A 17,227-nucleotide genomic window follows, 5' to 3' on the forward strand; every position below is an offset into this window, starting at 1 on the left:
AATATATAAAAAATAATGATGAAAATTTATAAAATATTTTTTAATATAGATTATGATGTCCACTACCGGTCTACAAAATTTCAAATTAAAATTCAACTTGTGTATGGAGAAACAAAAATGACAAATTGCATTATAGGGTAAGTTGAACCAAATAGCATAGTTTAGTGAGTAAATTGAACAAAATATAGTTTCGGAGGTTATCTGGACTTTCATTGTTTTTTTTTAAACGAACCTGGCAGGAGAGTTGCCGATTATATTAAAAAGAAGGAATCCAGACTGGATAAATACAATGGATCAAAAATGAAATGAGGCAAAATTGAGCCAGGAAAATAAAACAACACTATAAACTCAGTCGCAATCAGCATCGCGTCAGTAGAGCGGAGAAATGTTTCGCTCCCGCCATAATCCACACGGTGGACTTTCATTGTTTGTACTGAAAGCGAGTAATTTGGACTTTTTCAAAAAAAAAAAAAGAACAGTGCCACAGTGGAAGAAATTTCTGCTCTACATAGCAGCTGGGCAAGCGCACTCCGTCATCTAAGAAAAATGGGTGCAGTGCGTCAACAGCCTTGTAGCTAGTCTTGCAGCAAAGCAGCCTGTGTGACTGCCTCAGCTCATATAAGTAGCGATCAACAATGAACTCGATCAAGAACTCATATCGATCAAACATCCTTCAATCCTCCGTTGCAGAAGTTTCCTAATGGAGACATTCGTTTCTGCAGTTCTTGGCGATCTCATCAAGTCATCAGCAGATCAGTATCCTTCATCGACAGGCGCAACCGGCGGCAGAAGGATGTGGCGGAGAACCTACTGCAGCTGAACCGCGTCCTGCAACGGGTACAGGTCACAGTTGAGGAGTCCGAGGGGAGGCACATCAGTAACCAAGCGATGCTGCAGCAACTTCAGATGTTGAGAGTGACGATGTGCGAAGGCAGCTACCTACTGGATACTCCTGGGTTCCGTTCTAAATTGAAAGTCATTCCAATTTTTAGAGAGTCAAATTATTTTATGTTAAACATTTATAGCACCGAATTGAATAGATATACTTTACGGTACTTATTTGGTATCATGAATGTTAATACTGTTATGAACGACGTATAGGAATATGAAGTAAAGAATCAAGCCACAGAGGAGACACACGATTTAACGTGGAAAACCCCTTCGATGTGAAGGGGAAAAACCACGGGCACCAGCCAGCAACAATCTCACTATCTCAAGAGTTTCGAGTTACACGCCTATGGCGGCTTACAAGAGAATCAAGTCTCCACGAAACCCTAGCAAGGGTGTATATGCCGTACCGTACCGCCGGGGGCTCCGCCCCCCGCACCCCCCCAAGCACAAACTACGCTACGGCCCAAGCCTCCGGCGACAGGCCTCCACTCCGTCAGAAGCCCGGCCTATATCCTGGAGTGAATTTGGAACAACTCTAATAAATACTTTATTGTATATAAATTTGGTCAAACTTAAGATGCTTTAACTTTCCAAGAAAGTTGGAATTACTTAGAACGAGAGTACTTTTATGTACCGGATGCTGCAGCAACATAGAAGCAATGATCGTACCTTTTCCCTGTCCACATTGAGTCCAGCCAAGCGCTTGCGCTTCTCTACCAGGAGGAACAACGTTAAAGTCATAATTGTGATTCATATATTTGTTATGCCAAAAAAATTTGTTTTGAGGAACACATAATTGTGATTCATATATTTGCTATGCCAAAAAACAATTTATTTTGAGGAACACATAATTGTGGTATTATTATTCGTGATATCTTAAATTCTAAATCGTTCTCACACATATCATAAAGTCATATTTGTGTTACCTCCGATTCAGAATACTTGTTATTTTATAAAGAGATAATCAAAATAACCATCTTATCTTCAATTAATATTATCTAAAGTATTTATTTATGTGAGAATAATTAGTTAATGGTGTAATTAGAAAAAAACTGAAAACAAGTTGATTAAAGTTTTCTAGAAGTTGTAGAATAACAAGTGTTTTAAAGACAATAAAGAAGGCTAAAACAACAAGAATCAGAGGAGGTACGTGCCTGCCTTTTCTATTCTTAGTCCGAACTTATTCAAGTAGAAACTGCATAGCACATGCCTTCTCATTGACTAATCGTCTAATTAATTCACACGGCAACAACTGAAAGAAACATGCTTGGAAATTCATAGATGACAGTGCCATCGTGGAAACAGTTGCTTCTAGATATCTGCCATGCATACCAAATGCAACAAGTGAACAACAAAGGGAACTTAGAGTCCCTGATCTTGCAGCACTTCAACTTGTCTGCCAATCTCAGCTTAGAAACCAGCGACGGACGGGCTAGACAAGAACTCAAACCAAATCACCGTTCTTCGATCTTCCCCTCCTAAAGGTTCACAATGGAAAAATTCGTTTCCGCTGTTCTCGGCGATCTCGTCAGTCGATCGGTCTCCTTCGTTGTCAACACCTGCTACCGTCAGAAGGGTGTGGAGGAGTACCTACCACGGCTGCGCGGGGTGCTGCTGCAAATCCAGGCCACCGTGGAGGAAGCCGAGGGCAGGCACATCACGAACCAAGCGATGCTCCGGCAGCTCCAGATGCTAAGAGAAGCCATGTACAAAGGCTGCTATCTTCTTGATAATTTCACATACCGGATGCTGCATCAAAAGAGGAACAATGATCAGGTTAGTGGCCACCCCTTCGCCTTGTCAATACATAGTCCAGCCAAGCGCTTGTGCTCCTCTACCAGGAGGATGGGAGTGGAATTTCAAGGCGATGGGTTGGAGGAGCTGCAGGAGATGCTACGAAGCCTGCATAGCATCATGGATGATATGTCAGAGTTCATCATATTCTTGAAATCCTATCCTCACATCAGCCGTGAGCCTTACAGCGAGTACTTGTTCATGGAGAAGTGCATGTTTGGCCGCCAAGCAGAGATGGACAAGATCATGGGCTTCTTGTTAAAGCCAGAGCCTCCAGGAGCTCAGGGTTTGCAAGTGCTTCCTATTATTGGCCCACCAAGAGTTGGGAAAAGCACTCTCGTTGAGCATGTCTGTTATGATGAGAGGGTGCGCAACCACTTCTCTTCGATCATTCTATGCAGTGGAGATCCTACTGCTGCTCCAAAAGGCATGAGTGGTATAGTGAAGAAGCAAACCCATGGTTCACATGGAAGGTCACTTGTTGTCATGGAGCTTGCTGATGGGTTAGTTATAGATGAGAGGGAATGCAGAAAGTTATACTCTTCAGCGAGCCACATGCCACCAGGAAGTAAAGTTATTGTCACAAGTAGATCAGACAATATCTTAAAACTTGGAACTACGGGAGCTATTAGATTGGATTTTTTGTCTCAGGAAGCCTACTGGTATTTCTTCAAGGTGATAGCTTTTGGAAGCACAAACCCTGATGACCATCCGGAGCTAGCATCAATAGCTATGGAAATCGCAGAAGAGCTAGATAGGTCTTTCTTGAGCGCAAACCTTTATGGTGGATTTCTGAGAGGTAACATGGACAGCCGGTTTTGGCGCAGAATCCTTGAATTGGAGAGAACCCATGTAGAAAGGAGTATCATCCACTTTGGTGAACGCCCACAGACTCTTCTTCGGAAAAACCAGGCTGCATATGTTTGGAGTCTGCCCAACATTTCCATGAGGCTCAAAGTTCTTTATTGTCAAAAAAATTGTCTTCAGACCGAAGTTCCAAAGACAAAGTTGCACGAAGTCCAAACTAGAAGCGCAGAATCCTATGGGAGACTGGAAGTGCTGGAGTGGAAATCACGCATACCCCCGTACCACAGCTGCACAATGATCTGTGAGATGGAGGCACCCCCACACATGATGGGCAAGAAGAAGCGGTCTCGCTCCATGGTGTGATTCTGTTCATGTCCAGATAAAAACTCATCCTTGTTGTTCCATCCATTGGCATCTTGCATCGTTGCGATGAAATGGTGTGAAAGGCGATATGCAAATATATATCCCAAGAGTGATCAAATATATCTTTTTCTTACAGCGAGCTGTTTTCTGTATTTTCTATCAAATAGCATGGATGTCTGTTATTCCTTTGATAGTTCAGGGTCTATGCGTAAACATGCATTTTGCCCTCTGTACACAACAGTTTGCAATCTAGGTAACAAGGATCATAGGGGGAAGATCAGTATATTCAAGTGACCGCTGAAGTGCAGTGCACAAATGCATGATTCGACCTCCAAAAATACCAACAAAGTGCATTGAAGGCTTGTTTTGGGAAAAAAAATCATGGTTACCAAATACGGCCTTAATTTCTTCCAGCAGAATCTGTCTAATATGTATCTTCCACGCTTTGAACTTCTCATAAACCGAGTGCCAACAGGCCCCCTAAAGCTTCAGCACTCAGTCCTGCCATTATTCATCATTTTGTTCATTATTGGCTTGCATCTGGTATGAATTGTTCTAGTAGTCTAATTTACTCTAGTATCTGCAAGTAGAGATTAGCTTTATTCTAGAATCCAGGAACTCTTTATATACTGGAGGCAGTTGCAGTACAAGCCTAGCTAGCAATCTTTCTTATATATCTTAAACAGAGGAGCTGGAGATGCTATCCTCCAAGTGGACGTTCTTTACTGGATCCATCATTCTTCCTCTCTTCTTCTTCCAATATGTTTCTCCATGGTGTTCATGGCCGTGAAAACTGAGAAGCTCCTATTCCTGCCGCTTGCACCTGTACCTGACAGATGTCCCACCATCTGCAATGAGTCCATCTTTTCACTCCCTCGCCACCAACAGCATCCGCTAGCGATCCACCACCATTAGTGTCCATCAGCATACTGCCGTCTCACCACATCACTCACTCCCGTGCCCGCTCCTTCCGCTGGGTATGCCCGCCTCTTAGAAGGCGAACAAGTTGCTACAGCACTTACCATGGAAATACAATCCACAATAGAAGTATGAATAGAATTATACTTATACCGTGGCCTTCAGTAAATCGTCCATGGGACATCTGAAAAATATATCAAGGGGCAAATATGTACTACCTCCCATGAACCATGAATAAAAGGGTAGACCCCCAATCATTCAAACAATCTCGCTTTCATGTCTTCCCAGTTCCCACTCTCACGGCTCCTCCACTTCAAGCTTGACTTCTCCACACAGAGCTCGCGCCGCACACTGTTTGGGTAAGGAATTTCTTACCCCAACAGCTAGAGCTTTTTTCTTCCTGAACCGAACGTTTGAACTGGCTCCGGCTGTATCATCATTGTCTTGCTAGTCGCTACTCCCTCCGTTTCAAATTGTAGGTCGTTTTAGTTTTCTAGATTCATAGATATTTGTATGCACATATATTATATTTAGGTGTATAATAAAAACTATGCATCTAAAATCTAAAAAAGCCATGACGATCCATAATTTGAGACGGAGGAAGTACTTTCCAAACGTCCGAGTTCAAGACACGTGTTCATGTGACTTGGTGCTTGGAATTCCAGTTGCATTTTGGATGTTGCCTAACGAAAATACAGACAAGCCTTCAATTTCAAAGTCACCGAGTCCATGCTTCAACTTTTGCAAGTTCTCGAAGCAAGCAGAGAAAAGACAACAGGACATATCACTGTGCAGCCCCTCCGTCGTCAAGTTCAAAGTCATTGGTAACCTGAAAGGAGCGCTGAAAATTCAAAGCCACTCCAGCGTTCTAGCTGTTTCAGCAAGCGTGTTTCACTCACCAGCGTTCGCAATGGAGGCCCTCGTTTCTGCGGTCCTCGGTGACCTCATCAGCCGATCCATATCCTTCGCCGTGGACAGGTGCTGCCACCGGCGGCGCAAGGGCGGCATAGAGGACTCCCCGCTCCGTCTGCGCCGCGTGCTTCTACGAGTCCAGGCCGTCGTCGAGGAGGCCGACCGGCGGCGGGTCACCAACCAGGCGATGCTCCGGCAGCTTCAGCTGATGAGGGAAGGCGTGTACAGGGGCTACTACCTCCTCAGCGCCTTCAAGAGCCAAGGCGCTATGCAAGGCAAGACCCAACAAGATCGCGAGGTCAGTCACTCATCGTCGTCGTTCGCCTTGTCCCAGTTCAATCCGGCGAAGCGCCTGTGTACTGTCTCCGCCAGGACGACGACGGCGAACGTGGCATCTGACGACACCAGACGCGAGGGGGATGCGGAGGCGGAGCTGCGAGAGGTCCTCACCAGCCTAGAGCGCATGGCCAACGACATGAAGGAGCTCGTCGTGTTCTTGAGCTGCTACCCTCCCACGCGCCGCGAGCCTTACAGCGGGCACCTGTGGTTGGAGAACCGCATGTTCGGGCGCGAGGCAGAGCAGGAGAGGATCATGAGCTTCTTGCTGGAAACAGAGCCGCCTGTGGGCACAGAAGATCTGGGCGTTCTTCCGGTGATCGGTCGAGCAAGAGTTGGCAAGAGCACCCTCGTCGAGCACGTCTGCTGAGGGTGCGCAAGCACTTCTCCTTGATCGTATTCCTCGGCGAAGGCGACATCGAGGATGGAAACCTATCATCGCCTCATCAACTGGGAGACAACGGCATAATCAAGCATCGGCATCTCAATTCGTCGGCCGGAAAATCACTGGTTGTTATTGAGCTTGATGGCGACGACGTGGATGAGAGCACGCTGGGAAGAATTCTCTCCGCACTGAGGCGAGAACGCACCGCACCTGTCAGGAAAATACTTGTTACAAGCCGGTCAGAGAAGATTGCAAGTTTTGGGACAACACGAGCTCTGGAGCTGAAACCATTGCCTCGAGAAGCCTACTGGTACTTCTTCAAGACGATCGCGTTTGGGAGCACGGATGCCGGAGATCAGCCGGAGTTAGCATCCGTATGCATGGAGATCGCGGGCCTGTTGAACAGATCATTCATAGCGGCAAATTTGATTGGTGGCTTACTGAGAGCCAATCCTTGTTCTCAGTTTTGGCGAAAAGTTCTCAAAGGCTACAGAGATAACACAAGCATGCACCTGCTTCTGTTTGGTGAGCATCAATCCGACCTCCTAGCGAAAGATCGGCCAGTATACTTTTGGAGATTAGTACCCAAGACTCAGTCTATCCTCATAGTCTACAGTTGTTACCAAGTGTGTTCACCCCGGAAACATGGTCTGCCTAAGATAACCGCGAACGATGTTCAAATTGGAAGAGCAAGGCCTCGAGGGAAGTTTGAAGTCCTGGCATGGAGATCTCACATACCACCCTACTATAGCTACATGTTGAGCTCCGAGGAGCGAACATCGTCGTCTGCACTACGCATACCGGCCCGAAATAAGCAAATCCGGCAGCAGTAGGCAGTAGAAGACTCAATTTGATGTGAATATTATGTTCATATTTGTATTACTTGGCACTGTACAATGTTTTATCCATTAAGTAGCATTAGCACACCATGGAGGTGTTTTGCCTTGTGATCATGCGTGCTCGTCTGTAGCAGATTAATTATTGCAACTTGGGGTAATCCGTAATCCATTAAGTAGGAGACTGTTATTTTTGTGGGGTAATTCCAAACAGAGGAACTAACTACTGAGTACTGAGGCGTGGCTGTAGCTTGCTAGAAAATTCAAATCAAAAGACCCTTAAATCATAATAATCTACCCTTTTTACAACCACGTGTCTGACAACAAGAACAGAAATTGTTGTATGAAGTCCACTTGGATTGGAATTTCAGAAACGCTTGACTGACCTACGAATCAACTACGCGCAGAAGCAAAGACTTGTGCACCTGAAGTTGACCACTCCTTGTCCCGTTCTCCTCTCCTGTCCACTTTCCACCTTCAACCTGTGGAGTTGCTTCTTTCTGCAGTCGCATCTGATCTCCTCGGCAGAGCCCTCTCCAAAGTCTCCATCGTGATCCAGAGGTGCAGACGGTTTTAGGCAGAAGAGTCAGCAGCACAAGCTCCAGCAGCAGCCAGTTACATTTGCATTTCGCTGCTTTTCTTTTCAACGTTGCAGGCAGACATGAGCAGAAGCAAAGACTTGTGCATATGAAGTTAACCGCTCATTGCCCCGTTCTCTGTTCTATTCTCCATTGTACCCACCACCAAATCTTCTCTCGTGGTGTCTAGCAATGGAGCCCCTTCTCTCCGCGATCATAAGCGATCTCCTGAGCAGAGCACTATCCATGCTGATACAGAGGTATAGGCGATCCAAGGCAGAAGAGACAGAGCACAAGCTCCAGCGGCTGCAGCGCGTGCTGCTCCGGGTTGATGCCATGGTGGAGGAGGCCGAGGAGCGGCACATCACCAACCAGGCGATGCTCCGGCAGCTTGACATGCTCAGGCAAGGCATGTACGGCGGCCACTGCATGCTAGATACCTTCAGGTACAGAGTCCATGGACATGGAGACGACGACGAGGTGAGTGGCGACGGCGATGTTGTCTTGTCTCGATTTAGTTCAGCCAAGCGTTTCCTCTCCTTCCCCGGAAGCAGCAGCAAGGAGCAGAGCACCGTGATTGACGCTGAAAACCTGAAGAACCTGGAGAAGATGCTCGACGGCCTCGAGACGCTGATGGGCGACATGGTGGAGTTCGCCGTGTTCTTGGAGGGATACCCTCGCATCTGCCGGCAGCCGTACAGCGAATACCTGGTCCTCGACAGGGTCATGTTCGGAAGGCAGATGGAGAAGGAGACGGTCATCAATTTCCTGCTCCGGCCAGAAGCTACGGGCGACGGAAATCCAGGGGTGCTTCGAATCGTCGGCGCGGCGAGGGTCGGCAAGAGCACCCTCGTTGAGCACGTCTGCCTCGACGAAAGGGTGCGTGGTTATTTCTCCTCCATCGTCTTCTTCACCGGAGACGATCTTGGTGCTGACAACATGGCTGCTCTGGGACGAAGTGGTGTGATCAAGCATCAGGATCTTACTGCCTCCTCCTCGTGTGGGAGATCACTTGTTGTCATTGAGCTAACCGGGGCCATGGAAGAGGAGACATGGAGGAATTTGTACTGCTCTGCTGCAAGAAGCATGGGGAACGGGGACAAGATCATAATCACAAGCCGGTCAGAGAAGATAGCAGCTCTTGGCACAACGCAAGCTCTCAGACTGAAGCTTCTACCTCAAGAAGCTTACTGGTACTTCTTCAAGGTGCTCGCGTTCGGGAGCGCAAACCCTGACGATCACCCGAAGCTCGCTTCGCTAGGCATGGAGATTGCAACGCTGATGAACGGTTCGTTCTTGGGAGCAAACATAGTGGGAAGTTTGATAAGGGCCAACCTGAACGTTCAGTTCTGGCGCAGGGTGCTTCATTGCGTGAGAGATTTCTTAAGCAAGCACCTTCTCACATTCGGTATGGACCCGACAGATCTTTTGGAGAATGGATATCCATTGTATGCTTGGAGTATGGCCAGGAGCCGAAATGTCGTTGTGATCCACAAAATTTATCAGAAGCGTACTACCCAGAATGGTGTCCCGAAGCTCACAGCACATGACATCATAGCAGGGCGTGCCACACATAAGGGGAAGTTCAGAGCAGTTGGATGGAGGTCCAGCGTACCTCCTTACTACACCTACGTGTTCAATTGTGTGTCACAAACGGCCGGATGCTCCACGGCCAGAAAGAAGCGCCCTCGGCAGGTGGTGGTTTGATAGTCCTATACCCATGTGTAATACTCAGCTGTATGTAAACTAGCACGGTGATCTCTTCAAATAGCACGGTGACCAAGTATAGGCTAACATTTATGTAATTATCACCTATCTATAAAAATTGAACCTATCAAGTGTATGATACATGCTGGAAAAATATACGTCACAATTCATCTATATCACGTTATGAAAAACAAAACATATTACAACATAACCATATCATGTTAAGATTTTCTTTAACTACTCATCCATGTCACGTTAGAGGATAAATCGTCACGCTTAAACAGACATGTCACGCGAGGAAAAACATGTTACATCTGTAGCACATTGTCACAGCTAATGGATTGTCACGTGTTACATATTGTTTGATCTAATAGGGTTATGCATGGAAGTTAGATCTAACAGGAAGAAATATTTTTCCTATTTTCAAAATTAAAAATATATAAATAAATATTTAATTTATTACCTCCTAGGTAATTAGCCGGCCATATCCGGCTAAACGGACGGTCCACAGTCATTTTGGAGTACCGTAGCAAAGCCCTTTCTACTAAACACAATGCTCAAACTATATGTTTAATTAAACATATGTCAAACACATATGAAGGAGGTGTGATGCAAAGTGAAAAGTATGAACGTGGATGAAATGTGGATGAAAATGTGTATAGAGTAATTGTTACCTACTAAAATCTAACTGGTAAACGGAATCAGTGACCCGTGTGTCATATCATTGTCTTACTAACATTTTACCTCTGAATCGTCATAATGTCTTTATACCCGCTTTGATCCTTTATTTATCTTTTTTTATTTGAAGTTATGTGTCATGGTAATACCAAGGCCAGGAGTGTTTCAAAGTCTCTGTATCATGTTAATGCAACGATCTTAAAGCTTTCTTTATTGGACAAAAGAAGTGCATTTTTCTTTACCCTGTCTTCTACGCATGTTCTCCGGAGCCGAGTCAAATCTGCGGATCAGCAACCCCTCTCTGACGCTTAAAATGGACTGCCAGATGGAACCATACACTAAATTCAGTGATGTTACCATCAGTTCATCACCCATGACCATGACCTAGTATGAGCCTCGTGGAGAGTCATTTTCTTTTTTGGTCCATTCATACTGTAATGTCCACAAATTTTCTGTCCTCCATTTCGAAGTCAAGTCAACAGCGTGCACCAACCTTGGACTGCTGACATGAGACATGAGAGGATGCTTGCAATGGAGAAACTTCTCTCCATTGCGCCATGAACCTTCTCCTTGCCGCGATCTCCATTTCACCACAAACCTTTTCCTTGAGAGAATCCTTGCAATGGAGGCCATTCTTTCTGCGATCATGAGCAACCTCCTGAGCAGAGCCCTATCCATGGTGATCCAGAGGTACAAGAGGTCAGAAGAGGCAGAGCACAAGATCCAGCGGCTGCAGCGCGTGCTGCTCCGGGTCGACTCAATGGTGGAGGAGGCCGAGGGGCGGCACATCACCAATCAGGCGATGATCCGGCAGCTTGAGATGCTCAGGCAAGGCATGTACGGGGGTCACTACATGCTCGACACCGTCAATTACAGAGGCCATGACGAGGTGAGTGGTGGCCTCCCTGTTGCCCTGCCTAGATTCAGTTCAGCCAAGCGGCTCCCCTCCTTTCCCGGCAGCAGCAGCAGCAATGGAAACCGGCAGAACACCGAGAGCCTGAAGAATCTGGAGAAGATGCTCGACGGCCTCGAGACGTTGGTGGGCGACATGCTGGAATTCGCCGTGTTCTCGCGGGGATACCCTCGCATATGCCGGCAGCCGTACGGCACGTACTTGATTCTTGGCAACGTAATGTTCGGCCGGCAGATGGAGATGGAGACGGTCATCAACTTCCTGCTCCGGCCAGAATCCCCCGCTGGCAATGAAAACCCCGGCGTGCTTCCGATCGTCGGCGCGGCGAGGATCGGTAAGAGCACGCTTGTTGAGCATGTCTGCCTTGATGGCAGGGTGCGCAGCTACTTCTCATCCATTGTTCTCTTCACCGGAGAAGACCTGGGTGCTTTCAGAGGCAGTGCTGTGATCAAGCACCAAGATGTCACTGCTCCTTCACATGGGAGGTCACTTGCCGTCATCGAGCTAGCTGGGGACATCGACGAGGCGGCATGGAGGAGGCTGTACTACTCGGCAGCAAGCAGCATGGGGCATGGGAGCAAGATTGTAATCACAAGCAGATCAGAGGAGGTAGTTGCTCTTGGAACAACCGAGGCTCTCAGACTGAAGGCTCTGCCGCAAGAAGCTTACTGGTACTTCTTCAAGGCGCTCGCATTCGGAAGCGCGAACCCCGATGACCAACCAAAGCTCGCATCCCTGGCCATGGAGATCGCGGAGCTGCTGAACGGTGCGTTCTTGGCAGGAAACATAGTGGCAAGCTTGATGAGAGCCAATCTGAACGCCGAGTTCTGGCTCAGGGTGCTTCAGTGCTTGAGAGGCTGCGCAAGGAAGCACCTGCTCATGTTTGGCAAGCATCCTAACAGGCTCTTGCAGCAAGGGCGGTATGTGTACACTTGGAGGAGGGCCAGGACTCGCGACGTCGTCACGGTAATCTGCAACCCGTATCAGAAGCCATCTCCCCAGGACGATGTCCCTGAGGTAACCGTACAAGATATTCTATCAGGACGCTCTACGCGTCAGGGAAATTTCAGTGCTGTGGCATGGAGATCAGCCGTTCCCCCCTACTACACCTACTTTGCAAGCTGCGCGTCCCAGACGGCCGGATGCTCTACGGTCAACAAGAAGCGCCCACGGCATGCCATGGTGTGATGTTACCTTTTTCAGGCAATATCACTCTTCAAATACACACACTAACAGAGTTTAGCTGTAACCCTGTAATGTATGGCTTTGATCAGATTATTCGCATACATAAGCGTATTACTATATATAAAATGCTAGTAGTGTCCAGATGCTAAGCTGAAATCATGTACGGTTTCGATCAGGCTATCTGCTTACAGAGTTACAGGATGAGCCTTAGGCCCGTCCACAGAGCATAGCCACCAGATTCACAGGCAATGGCCAGTGGCCACCATCTGAAATCTTGATAGTGCTTCAGCTCAAACAGCATCTAGATTCACCAGCAGCTGAACAGGGGACCTAGCTGCTGAACCTAAAGTCCTAAGGTCTTCACTCAGCAAAAATCACAATTCAGATAGCAATCACAAAGATGGAACAAGGAAAAGCAAGAGGCAACGAAACATTCAAGGATTGCCGATCTTCAACAAAATGGTAAAGCTAGCCTACAAAATTAGAGGCCAATTCTGACAAACAACTCCGGTATACAACATCAAATAACACACGGTGAAAAGAAGGCCACATGAAACACCATTATTTGTTCTGGTTAAACCGTGGCACAATAATGTAACGTCGGCCAAAATTTAAAGATGACACCAGTAGACAATGCAATGCTCGAGATGACACTAAGTGCCCTTCACTTCCCACCAAGGCTTGGGAACTGAGCTTGATCTTCAATGGCCGGGGCAGCAGCTGGCCCACGATGGTAACCCCCGAAGTACCCACCTCTACCGCCACGCTCCCCGCGGCCCCTTCCACGACCACGACCCCCATAGTACCTTTCTCCTTCAGCAGGTTTCAGGAACTCATTGATGCTCACGGACTGCACCAAAAATTTTAGAAATTACAGCATTAGCACCCAATTATTCCCATAACTAAGCACTAATCACAAAACAAAACATAACATAATCGTAAAAACGCCATGTGCCAGACAGAATCATAAGGGTCATTGTACCAAGACTGTCCCATTCTATCTCCCCCTTAGTCAGATTTAGTGTATCAAGGGTTCAGAATACTGATTCTTCTCAAATCACAAGCTTACAGCTCTAGGGTTATTTCAGATTCTATTCCATATGACCATAAACAATTCCCAAGAGGATTGTTCTAAGAAAAGAGGGCAAGATAACCTAAAGAATTCTGAAACAAAATCTATCTAACACAGAATTAACACATCATTCCATTGTAAAATGGCAGCAAAGAAACCAAACATGTACAACTATAGTAAAACCATGTCATCAACTATTTTCATCTCCAACTGCATAGATAGGATATGCATACCTTCTTGGCACGCTCATCACGCTCAGCACTTTCCTTCTTCTTATCCTTGTCAGAACCCTAAGAATACAAAAAATTATATTCATGAGCACATAAGCAAAGCTCAGTAGAATTTAGGTATCAAGGTATCATATTAGAGGAAACTAACCAGCTTAATGAAAACTTCATCATTTTCTTTCTTGTTTGAAAGTGGCTGCAGAGACTGCAGATCCTTATCAACTTCAACCCTCCTCTCTTCAGCCTTCAGTGCAAGTAGTGCTTTCCTCTTCTCCTCCCTTATTTTCTCAAACTCCTCCAGAGTCATCTCCTGTGTGATTGAATATTAAAAGATAGACAGATCAGCACCAATACTATTATACCAAAAAAAGAGAAGAATGGGGCATTAGCTTGTATGGGAAAAAAAATATATGTTAAGCTGGCATGTAGAAGCTGTTTCCGTGACAGGATGCCTCAGGATATGACAATGTGATAAATAACAGGACAGAAATTAGGCACCCATAAAATTGGCATCTCGAAGATTTAATGCGACAAAGACCAAGTTACTTTGTCATTGTATTTGGAAGTAAAACTGGTCAACAAAGTTAACAAAATTAGGCCCTGTTTGGTTACTCTTGCTAAAGTTTAGCAGCTAAAATTTGCTAAACTTTAGTTGCTAAACTTTAGCAAAAGCTGTTTGGATACTCTTGATAAAAGGCATTTAATGAGCTGTAAAAAGACCTATCTACCCTTATTAAAGGTGCGCAGGAGGGGGGAGACAAGCAATAAATGAGGGGTAATAGGTTGTCCAGCCCACCTTTTAGCAAGTTTTAGCAACCAAAAACTTGCTAAAGTGCTAAACTTTAGCAACTCAACTTTAGCAAGTTTTAGCAAGGGTGTTTGGCAGTTTAGCAGCTAAAAGTTGCTAAACTTTAGCAAGGTGGAACCAAACACCCCCTAACAATTACACTCAGTGATATGAATGTCCTGGACTCAGAAATCAAAGGGTATTAGACAAACATCACAATAAAACTCTCTTACAGTTTGCAATGGCAAATGGATGCAGTTTTAAACACCGTTATTGCATTACACATCACAATTGTGCAGGAACTACCAATTCAACATCAAATAGAATTAAAATGGATAGAATAAATATGTTGTTACCTTGTCCTCTTCCTTTTCTTCCTCATCAGCAGCAGCATCCTTGTTATCTTTGTTCTCATCAGCTGCTGGGGCGTCATTCTGCTCGCCCTGTTTCTCAGCAATAGGAGCACCCTCCTCCACCTTCAGAGCTTCCTCAGTTTCCCTAGACACACAGGATTACATTAATAAAAATTTTACCTCCCAAAGGAATACATCACAAGAATGCTACACAAAGGCAGAGAGACAAAATCAACACAGTATAAGTTTCCTTACTGGGCAAGAACTTCATCAGTGGCGGTACCCCAGTTCCCACGCCCTGCGCCATCACGCTTCATCTCATACCCACGGCCAGTTCCACTGTGGCGTTCATAGTTTCTCCGTGGTGGCCTCTCAGAGTCATCACCAAACTCACCATTCCTGTAGCCACCACGTCTGCCTCCTCCACGGTAAGGGGGGCGAGGGCCTCTCTCCCTTTCCCCTTCAGCTCCACCAGTTACAGCACCATCCCCAAAGCCTCCACCACCATAACCTCCCTGGAAGCCATTGGCATTGTCACCACCGAAGTCACGGTTCTGGCCATATCCCCGTCCACCTCTGCCACGGCCACGTTCACCGCGGCCAAAGCCACCACGAGCTGGTGCACCGCCACCACGTGCATCTCTCACTGAAACAAGTACAGTTCAAGAGTTAAACTGAGCATTCGTGCTTTCAGGAAATGGAGGTAATATAATCTATTTAAAAGCCCCAACATAACATCAGGCCTGAAGAAAGGTATAAATTCCACTTTCCAGCAGTGGAAAGCTAACACCTTTACAAGTCGCATCATCAAAGCTTGCAACTGGAATGATGCATCCTCGAGGTCGAGGATGGACAACTAATTCAGAAATTATCGCTAAACATGCTCTAAACATCTTTAAAAAGCTCGTACCAATCGAAGCGTACTGGAAGACGCGAGAATCCTAAATGCCCAGAATACCAGATCTAGCATCCTAGCAATCACAACTCACCAGCTTGCGAGGGGGGAGCGGGCTTGGTCGGGAACTTGGCAGCAGCCGCAGGCTGGGCCGCCTTCCCAGCAGGCGCCGTGGCGGCCTTCTTCGCCTCGGCCTTCTGCGCCGCCGCCGCCGCGGCGGCAATCAGCTGCGAGGGATCATCGCCGTCGTCGGCGCCGAGGAGGTCGAACGGGTTGAGGGTGGCCATGTCAGCGGCGGCGGCGGCGCCGGGAGAGGAGGCAGCAGTGGGGTCGCGAGGTACCAGATGAAGAGACTGGGTACAAGCACTAGCAGCTTCGCCGGACGGGTTGGGCCGCCATTAGAATAAGAGAGGGAGCTGGGGAGGGGGGGGGGGGGGAGGGTAGGGTTTTGGGCGGCGGCGGCGGCGGCGCGGCGAGGGGTTGGAGACAGGAGACGGGTGGGGAGAGTGTGACAAGGAGAAACCCTAGCCGCACTCCTACGCGAGCTCATATCCTTTCGCCTCCGTGTCGGGCTGCTGGTTTTTTTTACCATTTCTGCTCAGTAGCTCGCGAATTACGGTAATAGCCTTGGGGTTGAGTGGTAATTACCCTTTGGTAGCGGTTTGGTGCGTTTGGCCCGCTGGGCAGCGCCGACGCGAACGGAGGGGTAGGCATGGAATTTCGGTGGTCTGTGGTCCTCGGGGGTAGTGAGCGCTCGTGGGTTCGGGAATCTGGCCATCTGGAGCCGTGCGCTACGAGCCGGACGGCTGTGATATGTTTTGATCGAAAAATGCGTGTCATGTCGGGACTGGTTTGGTTAAAAGTGTGGGGGGTTTTTAAAGCTGAAAGTGTGAGGTTTGGTGGACAGTGGAGTGAAACCAAATCGACTGCCCAATGGTTGAGGGTTTAATCCATTTCTATCAGACAATTCAAGAACGACGATTGAATCCATTTTAATTCTAGTAAAGTCATGTTTAATTATATCTGTATCAAGATGCTGTACTTGCTATAAACATTCCCTATATTTATCATTTTGATGTCACTAGTACTTCTCGTCTCTTCGAGGAGGCTAATAACGCAATGGTGATATGTCATTTTCCATTTCCCTTCCACCACGTAGTATTTCATTATGATACATTTCTTTCAAACATTAACAACGATATATCTTGATTTGCCATACAACAACTTTCTTGCTCCCTAGCTCCATATATGTTCTCTTGTGTGGTCACGGACCCTTAAACAAATGAAGTATATTTAACTCATTTTCTACCAATTTAATAAAAAATGTACACGCATCTCTAAACTTATCCCAACACTCCAACAGCGATAGAGCATGATCCTCTCAATTGAGGGAGGACTAACACACAATAGATGGTGAATAACACAAGAGGGAGAGGGGCTAGTTTCAAACTTAACTAGTAAATTGGATCTAATATCTACTACATACATCAAGGGATGTAAAACTTTTTGGAGGTAGGGGTACGAGCAAGCTCTGTTCCCCAAATCAATCTCCAAAGAAATTACTTAGGTATTGTATCATGTCGCTAATAC

The 17,227-nt window shown here is 46.6% G+C and overlaps 4 protein-coding genes across 4 annotated transcripts; 3 read left to right on the forward strand and 1 right to left on the reverse strand.

The window, feature by feature from the left end:
- The first annotated feature begins 2,382 nt into the window (after positions 1 to 2,382).
- On the forward strand, positions 2,383 to 6,391 carry LOC101754373 (disease resistance protein RGA2). Its single transcript, XM_004972091.2, has 2 exons — positions 2,383 to 3,484; positions 5,472 to 6,391. Exons 1-2 carry the CDS (start codon positions 2,383 to 2,385, stop codon positions 6,389 to 6,391), a joined length of 2,022 nt encoding a protein of 673 aa, XP_004972148.2.
- A 1,087-nt stretch (positions 6,392 to 7,478) lies between these two features.
- LOC101754774 lies at positions 7,479 to 9,687 on the forward strand. The gene has a single exon (XM_004972092.3). It carries the CDS (start codon positions 8,013 to 8,015, stop codon positions 9,525 to 9,527), a length of 1,515 nt encoding a protein of 504 aa, XP_004972149.1. The 5' UTR covers positions 7,479 to 8,012; the 3' UTR covers positions 9,528 to 9,687.
- A 1,010-nt stretch (positions 9,688 to 10,697) lies between these two features.
- On the forward strand, positions 10,698 to 12,598 carry LOC101755178 (putative disease resistance RPP13-like protein 1). Its single transcript, XM_004972093.3, has one exon. It carries the CDS (start codon positions 10,720 to 10,722, stop codon positions 12,304 to 12,306), a length of 1,587 nt encoding a protein of 528 aa, XP_004972150.2. The 5' UTR covers positions 10,698 to 10,719; the 3' UTR covers positions 12,307 to 12,598.
- A 120-nt stretch (positions 12,599 to 12,718) lies between these two features.
- LOC101775556 (RGG repeats nuclear RNA binding protein C) lies at positions 12,719 to 16,098 on the reverse strand. The gene is made up of 6 exons (XM_004969730.4): positions 15,732 to 16,098; positions 14,998 to 15,388; positions 14,746 to 14,887; positions 13,754 to 13,912; positions 13,609 to 13,665; positions 12,719 to 13,153 (listed from the first exon to the last, which is right to left on the reverse strand). Exons 1-6 carry the CDS (start codon positions 15,922 to 15,924, stop codon positions 12,968 to 12,970), a joined length of 1,128 nt encoding a protein of 375 aa, XP_004969787.1. The 5' UTR covers positions 15,925 to 16,098; the 3' UTR covers positions 12,719 to 12,967.
- Positions 16,099 to 17,227: the final 1,129 nt, after the last annotated feature.

The sequence above is a fragment of the Setaria italica genome, chromosome V (genome assembly GCF_000263155.2).
Source record: "Setaria italica strain Yugu1 chromosome V, Setaria_italica_v2.0, whole genome shotgun sequence".
Lineage (NCBI taxonomy): Eukaryota > Viridiplantae > Streptophyta > Magnoliopsida > Poales > Poaceae > Setaria > Setaria italica.